This window comes from the organism of the source record quoted next, unplaced genomic scaffold (assembly GCF_019419815.1).
Source record: "Pyrus x bretschneideri cultivar Hongxiangsu unplaced genomic scaffold, Pyrus_bretschneideri_v1 Contig32, whole genome shotgun sequence".
Taxonomy (NCBI): Eukaryota; Viridiplantae; Streptophyta; class Magnoliopsida; order Rosales; family Rosaceae; genus Pyrus; species Pyrus x bretschneideri.
This window is the reverse complement of record NW_025999635.1, coordinates 695,994-707,789: the sequence shown is the minus strand read 5'-3', so window position 1 is coordinate 707,789 and position 11,796 is coordinate 695,994. Positions and strand designations below refer to the sequence as shown.

General features: G+C 39.0%; 1 protein-coding gene across 1 annotated transcript; it reads left to right on the top strand.

Moving 5' to 3' along the window:
- Positions 1-8,849: 8,849 nt before the first annotated feature.
- On the top strand, positions 8,850-11,308 carry LOC103966630 (L-idonate 5-dehydrogenase). Its single transcript, XM_009379811.3, has 6 exons — positions 8,850-9,066; positions 9,416-9,483; positions 9,743-9,979; positions 10,098-10,388; positions 10,491-10,669; positions 10,895-11,308. The coding sequence occupies exons 1-6, from the start codon at positions 8,919-8,921 to the stop codon at positions 11,085-11,087; spliced, it is 1,116 nt and encodes a 371-aa protein (XP_009378086.1). The 5' UTR covers positions 8,850-8,918; the 3' UTR covers positions 11,088-11,308.
- Positions 11,309-11,796: the final 488 nt, after the last annotated feature.

Here is an 11,796-nt window from a genome sequence, read left to right as displayed (position 1 = left end):
TATTTCAGTGCCTATATATACATAATGATATATGACTTTCTATTTAATCTAATTAAAAATATAACTTTAGCCCCCTAAAATTCAATTTTTTTTCATAAAAATAACCCGGTGTGATTTTTTTACTTAAGAAAATCAGTGACTAGAATCTACATAAACGAATTCAGTAATTACAACTTTAAATAATTTACATTTTTCGTGTACCGAAAATGGTCTATTGCATGTTTGATATTGTATGCATATTATAAGGGAAGAGTTAGTGATTTTGAAAAAGATTTCGACAAAAAGAAAAGATTTTGAAAAAGAAAAGAAAATAAAAGACAGTAGTGCACGAAATTAGGGAGATCAATGCACAGAGGAGGCGAAATTAAAGTGTACAAATATAGCTAAATCAATGAATGCATTTTAGATTGATTACATATTAATATGAAATATGAGAATTGTCCTGAAAAATTATATGAGTTAGATTTTTTTTTATATATTTAACGACTTCTTTAGTTTAAACGCTAATAATAAATATTGAATATTAATGCTTATTTTCTCATTTTAAATAATAAAAATTTAGAGAATCAGATATATGATACACGTTATTGAAGCATTGTCATGTTTTCAAATTTTCATAAAATTAGGCATTCTAATTTAACTTTTTATTATATTACTAAATTTGAAAAGGAACAAATTTTGGGTTTTTTTTGTTTTTTTTTTTTTTGTTTTTTTTTTTTGTTTTTGTTTTTGTTTTTTTTGTTTTTTGTTTTTGCTTTGTTTTGGAAAACTAGACATTATATACCGGGCCCAAGGCTAAACAAACATACAAAGAGGTCCACAAAATTAGTGTATTCCTAGTTCAATATAAATTTGGACAAGTTTATCAACATTCTCACATTGAGATTTTTTTCTATATTTTTATCATTCATACTCGAGTTCAATGCATTTTTTTTTTGTGGTTGCGTTATCAAGGTACACATTAGGCAAAAAAGAAAAACTATTTGTACCTTTTGATTTTTTATCGATTTTTGTTTTGTTGTTTGTACATATTGTCTGTTATTTAATCTACCATGATTCTTAAATACCCGTTGTCACCAATTTAGCCAATTGTTGGCATCATAATTCTTTGACACTAACTAAAATATATTTCATTGTTGTATTTTCAAGAACAACCCAACGGCAATTCCAATTTATCCTAATAATACCTCTTTTGTGGGATTGTAACCTGAAGTTTGTTCGAGGTTCAATGAACTTGTAATGGGGCTTTCCAGATGACACATGTTGTGCCTGATCTTCCTCCATGTTTGTTGAAATTGGATTTTGACGTGCATGTTTTTCATTTGTCATCCGTCAATGACAAAAAAAGTTGTGTGATTATCAATGTTAACGAATGTCAATTACCACACAATTTTTATTTGTCAGTGAACAATGACAAATGTCACATCCCGGTCCGGATCCCCATCACATTCTGAGTTTGACTCCATCGTAGCACAATATTGTTCGCTTTGGGCTCCGACCACGCCATCACGGTTTTGCTTCTGGGAACTCACACGAGAACTTCCCAGTGGGTCACCAATCATGGGAATGCTTTCGCATGAACTTGCTTAACTTCAGAGTTTTAATGGAACCCGAAGTCAGTGAGCTCCCAAAAGGTCTCATACTAGATAGAAATGAGAATATACATATAAGGCTTATAAGATCCACTCCGCTGAGCGATGTGGGAGGCCCGACGTCCTCGTTGGCACACATCCGACCAGGGATTGGCTCTGATACCAAATTGTCACATCTCGGCCCGGGCCTCCACCACATCCCGGGCTTGACTCCACCGTAACACGATATTGTTCGCTTTGGGTCCCGACCATGCCCTCACGGTTTTGTTTCTGGGAACTCACACGAGAACTTCCCAGTGGGTCACCCATCCTGGGATTGCTCTCGCGCGAACTCGCTTAAGTTCAGAGTTCCTACAGAACTCGAAGCCAGTGAGCTTCCAAAAGACCTCGTGCTAGGTAGAAATGAGAATATACATATAAGGCTTACAATATCCACTCCCCTGAGCGATGTAGGATGTTACACAAATGCAAAACAAGCACATCCAAATATGATTTCAACAAATATAAAAGATAATCAGGCACCATATATGTCATCTAAAAAGCCTTAACTACAAGTTCATCAAAGAAAACCAATGAAAAAGGGACAAAATAAATAGTATCATGTTTGACTTTTTAGTGTTAAAATGTGGTTTTTCGTTAAAGTGAACAGTACCGTGAGTTTTTCGTTAAAACTCTCTAAATTAAAATTGCCGCTGGCTTGTTATTGAAAACACATCTTCCAATAATAGCACCCTCCATTTGACACCTAATAGAAAAAACAACAATAAAATATATTTTAGTTAGTGTCAAAGAATATGTGAAGGGAATTATGATGCCAATAATTGGCTAAATTGGTGGCAACAGGAAAAAATAGATGAAAACAAAAAGGTATAAATAACTTTCCCCTTATAATTTGCATAGAATTAATTGTATATATCAAACACGCAATACGTGTACTTTTAGCACTCGAAAAAAGGAAATTGCGTAGAGTAGAATGTAATTAACGAATTATCTTATTAGGATCTTAGTATCATTGGGTTTCTTTGAGTAAAAATCATGTCGTGTTTTATAGAGAAAATTGAATTTTAGGGTCTAAAGTTAATTTTTTTGGGAATATTAAACTAGAGAACTACTGTATCAATGATATGAAAACGTTTGTTTATCAACGCATGCATTGTTATTGTAATTATAGGCTTATATATTACACAGCCACATTTGGTGTAGGGCTAATTACAACATCTTTGATAAAGCACACACAAACATTTACATCACGTCCGGTAGGTATGCATTGGAAGCTTAGACCATCTCTAACCGAAGGGTCCAGAAAGTCAGAGGGCCGAAAATAGTCCGAAAAACGTCTCCAACCGAGGGTTAGGCCAAATGGCTCGTGGGCCCCATGGGACAAAAAATGGCCAAAGGGCCAACTGGCTGGCCCAATCCAACCTGCCAACCTCGAGCCGGGTTGGATTTTTCATTATTAATACATTTCATCCGACAATATTGTCCTTTTTTTTTTTTTTAATTCCCCCTTTTTTTTCCTATAGATACCTAAGCCATTCCTACACCATTTTTCACATAATTTTCACCCTTTTTAAATTTAAGTTGTTGTAGTTTTTAAATTTAAATAATAAATTATGTTTGGCCCTATGGCTCTTTAGCCCTCGATTGGAGATGGTTTTGTCACATGGCTAAAACGAGCCTTATAACCCTTTGGCCTTCGGTTGGAGATGAGGCAAATAGAGTCATGTACTGTTCATTAAAATATTAATATCTTGGAGGACCAGAGGACTAAAACGAGCCCTTTTGCGAGCCTTCGGTTGGAGATGGCCTTATGTATTCCTTCTGGAGATTAGCCTTCATAAAGCTTCACATTCAAGTGGATGGCAGTTGGCCAAATCTTCAGGAGAAGGGCTTGGGCTTTGTTGGACATTGAACAATGGGGAATGTGAACCCTCGACATAATGAGTTTGTTGATGTGGATGCAAATTTCTTCCTACTTGTTCTTAGACAAAATTGCACCTACAAAACAAATAACACCTTAAGTTAAGGCCAAGAACCTCACGCGCCCATGATGAATTAGGGGGGGGGCTTTGGCCGAAGAACCTCTGATGCCAAAGTTAGAATTTCAAGAGAAAAGTGTTTGGAGAATTTTGAGAATTTAGCAAGAGAATTGAAATTGAGTTTTAGAGAGAATGATAGTGTTTAAATAGGGATGTGGCCAGCCACCTTGGGAGGAGATGGATCGGCCACTTGGATGGTTTTGTGGGTGAAATTCATGATTTATGTTTAATTAGCAAATTAATTGAATAATTAATCAATTACTTATCTAATTAATATAATAAAAAAGAAATGATTTAGGGGTTACCTGTGGAGAAGATATGATGACGGATGGATGAAATAGGTTATAAATAAATACCTATTTGGGCAACTTTCACTTGATTGAAGGATGATTGCCTACTGCTTGCGCGTAGAAATCCCGATGTGCCTTGAGGGCAATGTTGTCCTTTTCACCCAAAAATCCACGTGTCGTCTCCATATTTTTCTTGATTATTCTTTCCTCCACAAATGGCCACACACCTGTTGGGTTGCTCGCAAGAAAAGACAGCAAGTGTAGAGATCTCCAACTTTGATGCAGATTCTTACTTGGATTTGGAATTAGATTCTTCTAGGAAAGGGAAATAAATCACCTCCAAAGCTTATTTAAGCCTACGTTAAATAGGGGATTAAATCAACTTCGAAGGGCAATTATTTGTCCCTAAAAGAAAGAGAGAAAACTAGAGGATATTTGTTCCCCCTCCCCTAGCACTCTTATTTGCTCGCCTATGCAAAGAATCATCTTCCGTCGATTACTTTGTCTTCTCCGCACCGCACCAATGTAAGAAAAACTTAATTATCCTTGTCTTCTTCTTGAGTAATGTTGCAACGGGCTAGCAGTCGGGGTGGTGCAGCACGTCGGCTAGCAGGGGCCAGAAGTCGGCTTGGCATGGGCTAATGAGATAGTGTGGCAGGAGCCACTGCTTGTGCTACTAGGCCTGACTGAAGCCAATGATTGGCTTGGCATGGGCAGAGGAAGTGGTGTGGCATGGGCCACGGTTTGGGCTACCTCGTTTCTGCTGCTTGTCACAAATAAGGAAACTACTTGAGTTTGATTTCTCAACTACCATAGATGGAGCAGTCAAGGATGAAGTTGCCAAGATCGGTGCTGCCGAAGATGAAGTGTCGGCTGAGCAAACTGTTGAGTGTAAAGTTGTTGTTGCTCCCTGATCATTTGCTGTCTAATTGGTATTCAAGCATTTGATATTTTGAGCTATGTGGCATTCTCGCACTGGAGAGCTTACCCAGATGGGTGTCAGAGAATTAGTTTACCCTCTCGCACTAGAGAGTTTACCCATATGGGTGTTGGGGAATTGGTTTACCTTCTCGCACTGAAGATCAATTAGTTTACATTGTCGCACTGTAGAGTTTACCCATATGGGTGTTAGGGAATTGGTTCACCCTATTGCACTGTAGAGCAATTAGTTTACCCTCTTGCATTGAAGAGCAATTAGTTTACCTTCTCGCATTATAATGCTTACCCATATAGGTGTTGGGGAATTGGTTTACTCTCTCACACTATAGAGCAATTAGTTTACCTTTTCGCACTGGAGAGCTTACCCATATGGGTGTCAGGGAATTGGTTTGCCTCTCACACTGGAGAGCAATTAGCTTAACCTTCACACTGGAGAACAATTAGTTCAATCTTTCGCACTGGAAAGCAGACCCATATGGGTGTCGGGGAATTGGTTTACCCTCTTGCATTGGAGAGCATGGAAGTCGTTGTTGTGAGTGCAGCTGAGGAAAACTAGATTACTGGACAACTAAAATAATCCTCAGCTTGCAAGGTCTTGTTTGGCAAACTGCTTGAGACTTCGAACTGTTTGTGGAACCGGCGTAAGGGTGTAAGCGCAGTGATCTGTTCCTAGAATTATTGCCCCATCATTATATGTTTCATTGTGTGCCATTTTGAGGCTTGATTGGCATGAGCCACAGGGCAAGATCGGCACAGCTAGGAGCCGTGGTGCAAGATTGGCACAATTATGAACCATGGTGATAGATCAATGGCTTTCGGAAGCCCTGGAGCAGGTACGCACGGCTGTGAAAGTAGAGCTAGGGCTGGCTTGGGCCAGGTTGTGCGCAGCAGGAGGAATTAGACCACTAGGTCTGTGATGCTCAGTTATTGGTGATGTGCTACTTCAGTATTGAATCGTCTGGAGTTGGGCTGGTGTGTCATTCTGGTACTCGTTTACCCCCGGTGCACCATTAGACTGAGCTGCTACATTTGTCGGAACAGAAGTAATCTTTGTATTTGACAATCTATGTGCGATAATCTCGTCTGCTCGATCTTGTCATTGAAAGATGACCCGCTTATGTTGGTCATGTCTTATCTGAGCCCCTTGTCAGTAGCTTCATTGTTCTGGAAATCGCGCAATCGCTTAGTCATGAACCTCTCTACTTTTTCCCAAATTTGCATTTGTTGGGGGTAGCGGAGCTCTTGGCTGCCCCTGGTCATGACCTGCTGGTCTAGGCTACTCTTCCATATGTTCGGCTAGTTTATGTCGCGGCTGCGGTACATGTGGTATGTTTCTAGACGAGCGGGTAACTCGTAGGCTACTGGTTGAACTTGAGTCGGATTAAGTGACTGCTTCTCTCCGTCCGCTGTGCTACCTACTCTGATGTGAGGTGGAAAATACTTCTTGATGGCCTTGACGCGAATGAACGCTTTGCTTGGAAGATTGCTCATGTTGATTATTGGAGTGTGGCCTCAACCGTGAATGTATATTCATCCATGGGCTTAACTGAGAATGCACACTCCTCTGCGCGCTAAGATGAGAATGTACGCTATCTCAAGGGTCCAGTCGGGAGTGTACTCCATCAGAATGCTCGGTTCGTGACTGGTCAAGTGGCTGTTTATTGGGACACTGTAGGAGAGGTTCATTGTCTACCCTTGTCCTACTTCGGGACACCTCGTCTGGGGCACGTTGCATCTCGGTACGTTGCAAGAGCTGATTCACCAAGGTTGTCTACTATGCGAGGGCGCTTATTAACTCTATGACTTGTCGAGACAAGTGTTGTTCGTCATTCGAGTTGGAAAAGCTTGGACAGAATGCGTCTTCTTGAGTAACGGAAGTGTAGTGGACTTTGGGTACGATATTTGAGTTGAGAAATGTCAAATCCACGAAGAAATGGGATGAAAATGCCCCTGGTTCAATTGTCGGCCCATAAATTTAGAGCCAGGACAGTTGAACCAGTCTTGGACTGACTTGGGCTACTTGGGACACCACGAGAGTGAGCTGGGCCACGGAAGTAAGCCGTGCCACATGTAGGGTGCGTGGACGTAGTGCAGCGCTGAGAGCGCATTGGATTTGGGCAGAGGGAATGGTTAGCGCAGCTTGGGCCTACGATGCGTCTTGGGTAGCGGCTTGGGCCTGCTTGCACTAGGCTTGGCTCGGCTGCCTTGTGGCGTGGGCTACAGATTGGGTCGCCTGCTGGGCTACTTACACAACTGTTGCTAGCGCCTGGGCTTTGTCCTAGGATTGGGTTGCTGTAATGGCAGCGCATAAGGCATGGTTTGCTGTCACAGAGCTGGTGCACTCGCCACTGCCGCGGAGATCCCCGTGGCTGCCATGGTGGTGGTGCTTCGTGGTGGCAAGGATGCTCATCTTGCCGCCGCATTGAGCCTTGTGGATTGTCGTGGTGGGGCTACATCGCAATCTCCATCACTTGATTCGGATCCTTTTTATCCAAAAATTCACGTGTCGTCTCCATATTTTTCTTGATTATTTTTTGCTCTACATTTGAATTGCAGCCAAGTATGTCGCAACCACCAAAGCAAACACCAGTGTCAAACGCATTGCTTTATCTTCCATTGAAGATAAACAAAATTTAAGCTTATATGATGGAATTGACAGACTTCTCTCTAATTTCTTGGTGGTTTTTAGGTAATGATGTCAGGTGTTGGTCGTGTGATTTGGTTTTTATAGTATAAATTGATGATAGGCAAATGATAAATGATAGCTCGTTATTCAATGTATTTAATTATTGTACCAATGTATCTTCTGTATCTAATACTATTATATAATGTATGTCTTCTTTGTTTACGGTATCATAGTAGTCTGACTTATCTTTTTACGCTTTGAAAGTTCTATATGCATGCGTATATATTTGAACGAAAGTCAAACTCATGCATTTGTGATCAAATTTCTATAATTTATATATACAAAAATAAAACTTATACACGTGTGAACCTGTGTGATCAAACACTTGTTTGAATCTTTTTAGTTTGTAAAACAAATGAAACTCATGCACGTGTGATGCATTTTAATTAATTTACTGTGATAATTGCAACATTTACTTTTATAATGGTCATTGGTCATCTTTGACATAGGCAAACTGATCTCTTTGGAATTATTGTATAAAAGAACATATATGCCTTGGAAACGTTTACAAGTGGTAAGTTTTGAGTGAAGCCTAACTCAATAGTTTCAGATTTTTTTTAAAATAAGGTGGACGGAACACGTGTTTTTGAAACAGTGCTTTGTGAGGGCAATGCCGGTAGTTTATGTCAATTTTTTGTTAACTGTTGTAATACCACGAAAAACTAAATCTTGATTAATAAACGGATCAAATGTTTTATAAACCACTCGTATCATTTCTATGGACCTATCATTTTGCTCATATAGACTCATCATTTTTTTTTAAAATTAGTCACTTCATCGCTTGAATTTATTAGAAACATTATTGATCAATAAATTTTGACCAATTTCATGTATATAAACCATACAAATTGTGACAATTGCATGAATTCGCCAAATACATGCACTCAGATCTTGTATCAGATAGACCGTTCTTCCAAAATCGGTCGTATAAAAGGTTAAAAAAAGAAGAAGAGTCGTTATCTTATATTGGTTTTGATGAAGAGAATTGCATTACGTGTCCCTAATTGAAAATGAAAGGGACAATTCCAAAATCAAAGGCCGGTCCTATCCAACTACTAGTCATATGACTCATCAATAATACTGATGTTCCAACAGAAAGTGAATTATACACAAAGCATTTTGTCCTAGATCGGCGATTCATCATCAGTCCCCATCGATCTCAACCCCAACGTTATCAAGATAAGAGTAAAGTGTGAAAAGGAATTTATATTATTTTACACCAACACACTCGTCAAATACATACAAGAAAATGTATATATGAGGAAGCCAGAGATGATAGTATGACAAGAAGGGAGCTTACCTAACTACTGCTTCATTAATCACTCTGCATCTTCACTAATTACTCGCAGTCTGAGAAAACAAAGAGAGAAAGATGGGAAAGGGAGGCATGTCTGATGGAGATCATGCTGATCGCTGTTATGGGGAAGCAATAAATGGTGATGTTCAACAAGAGAACATGGCTGCTTGGCTTCTTGGTGTTAAAAACCTCAAGATTCAACCTTACAAGCTCCCTAATCTTGGTATCTATTTCTTTTCATGTTTTGATTGAATCACTTTTTTTGGAAATGAAGAATTAGATTGTTTGATTCACTGGTATAGTTTTTTATGAGAAATTTGTCAAGATGATCATTTTAAAAATATTAATTGGTGAAATGATTAGGGTTTCAGTTGTCGTCGATATTTGATTGCTATATTGTTGATATCTAATTTTTTTTTGAGTTCAGTGATTGAAATTTTAATTTTAGTCTTTTTTGTCAACTTCATATGATTTGTTTCATTTTTCTGTCAAACTATTTGTGAATTGTGATCCTTTTGCCTGGTTAACATCCTGCTCCCTTTTTTTTTTTTCCTGGGATTTCTTGATTTTAGGACCCCATGATGTTAGAGTCCGGCTGAAGGCTGTTGGCATATGTGGCAGTGATGTACACCACTTCAAGGTGCTCCCTTCTTTAATTTGATGTGTAATAGTAAATTAGTTGTTAAGTTCTTTGGCTTTTGATGGATTAGTGCTAAGTTGGAGTTAAAATGATTTGAACTACAGTGCATATCGAAGCATATATCCGCTCTAGCGTGCATGGTTACACATGAAAGAATAACAAAAAAATAAAAATAGACATACATGTGGGTGTTGTTATATATATCCAATAAATCATCACTGAATGGTCTGTTTTTATTTTTGTTTGATACTATTTTCAGAACATGAGGTGTGTAGATTTTATAGTTAAAGAGCCAATGGTTATTGGGCATGAGTGTGCTGGGATCATCGAGGAAGTTGGGAGTGAGGTCGAAGATTTGGTGCCAGGCGATCGTGTGGCACTAGAGCCTGGTATCAGTTGCAAGCGATGCAACCTCTGCAAACAAGGCCGGTACAATCTATGCCGCAAGATGAAGTTTTTTGGCTCCCCTCCAAATAATGGTTGTCTGGCAAATCAGGTACACATATTTTGCAGCATTTCAAAACTATAATATATATACCAATTGTGCACTTTAGTCCGCGTAGTTTCAATTGTGTCAATTTTAATCTTCTAGGTTTGCTTTTATCTTTTGGCAGGTTGTCCATCCAGGAGATCTATGTTTTAAACTGCCAGACAATGTGAGTTTGGAGGAAGGGGCAATGTGTGAACCCTTAAGTGTTGGTATTCATGCTTGTCGCCGGGCAAATGTCTGTCAAGAAACAAATATCTTGGTCGTGGGAGCAGGACCTATAGGACTTGTTACACTGCTAGCCGCTCGTGCTTTTGGGGCGCCCCGAATTGTCATTGCGGATGTGAATGACGAGCGTTTGTCGATTGCCAAGAGTCTTGGCGCGGATGAAGTCGTTAAGGTTTCAACAAATATTGAGGTGCGTACGATAGTAATGCTTCTGAAATGGTTTAACGCGCATTGTGATATCGAAATATCGAGACCTTGTATTTAGAATTGATCATTTATATTTGTTCTGAAGGATGTAGCTGAGGAAGTGGCTAAGATACAAAAGGTTTTGGAAAATGGAGTGGATATAAGCTTCGACTGTGCAGGCTTTAACAAAACCATAACAACAGCTTTGAGTGCTACTCGTCCCGGAGGCACAGTTTGCCTTGTGGGAATGGGTCAGAGAGAGATGACTCTTCCTCTCGCTACCAGGTATAAATTGATCCTTATTTTCAGTTAAACTTTTGGCCGGTCCCTTTTGGGCTAGCACCCGGTTGAATCGACGTATCATAATTGCCATATGTGCATGATATAAAAGTTAAACAGAAACTATTTGTATCACTCTTTTTACTCCGCATTTGGTATCACATTTCTAGTAGAGGCGAGACTTGCTACTAGCATTACTAAAATTGTTGTGGCTTCATGATTTTTACGCAGAGAGATTAATATAATTGGAATTTTCCGATACCAGAACACATGGCCGCTGTGCCTTGAGTTTCTGAGAAGTGGTAAGATTGATGTGAAGCCCCTCATAACGCATCGGTTTGGATTTTCTCAGAAGGAGGTGGAAGAAGCCTTTGAAACCAGTGCTCGCGGAGGCAATGCCATTAAGGTCATGTTTAACCTGTAAAATCGATCGGAGACAAGGATATTAATCATTTGGACCCAATCTTTGGTGATGTTTTTGTTTGCCTTAGTAATTTGGGGTTTTCTTTTTTGGTTGCATGCAGTGAATTATGATGTCGGATAAGCTTTTTTCTTCTGCTAAGTGCGATCTGGGTTCAAACCCTCCGCTTCTTGTAATATAATACTATTGTTAACAAAAATAAAATATAAATTTTGTGCCTACAACTAATCGTATTGTTATCTAAAAAATACTATTCTAAGATAAATATTCTATTAATCAAATAAAACGAAGAACTTCATCAACATGAAATAAAATTCCATGATTACAAATACCATAGCAAGGCGATGCAATATTTCAACCGCATAATGAACCACATCCAACTACACGAAAGGATAATGATCACGATGACAAAACCTTGCATCACTTCCTAATAAAAAATTCATAACAAATAATAAACTAAGAGAAAAGACCACCAATCATGTGAAAAAATGTTACTTTATAATACATGAATTATCCTCAACATTATTAGAGGCTTACATATACCACAACTCGTTAACGGGGAATTTGTTATGTAAGCAGATTGGTGAGGAACTAGATCCTCTGCTAGAGTAACAGTTGTTGTGTAGCCAAGTTCACCTGCCCGATGCCAATGATACGAAGGGCTAGCTTTGCTACCCGAAAAGTCTACTTGCTTGCCGGACGCTTTCGTTTT

Excerpts from the sequence above, each read along its gene's own strand:
- LOC103966630 (XM_009379811.3), top strand. The coding sequence starts at position 8,919 with ATGGGAAAGGGAGGCATGTCTGATGGAGATCATGCTGATCGCTGTTAT. Across the intron at positions 9,484-9,742 it reads GTGATGTACACCACTTCAAG|AACATGAGGTGTGTAGATTT; the intron begins GTGCTCCCTTCT and ends TACTATTTTCAG. Across the intron at positions 10,389-10,490 it reads AGGTTTCAACAAATATTGAG|GATGTAGCTGAGGAAGTGGC; the intron begins GTGCGTACGATA and ends TTTGTTCTGAAG.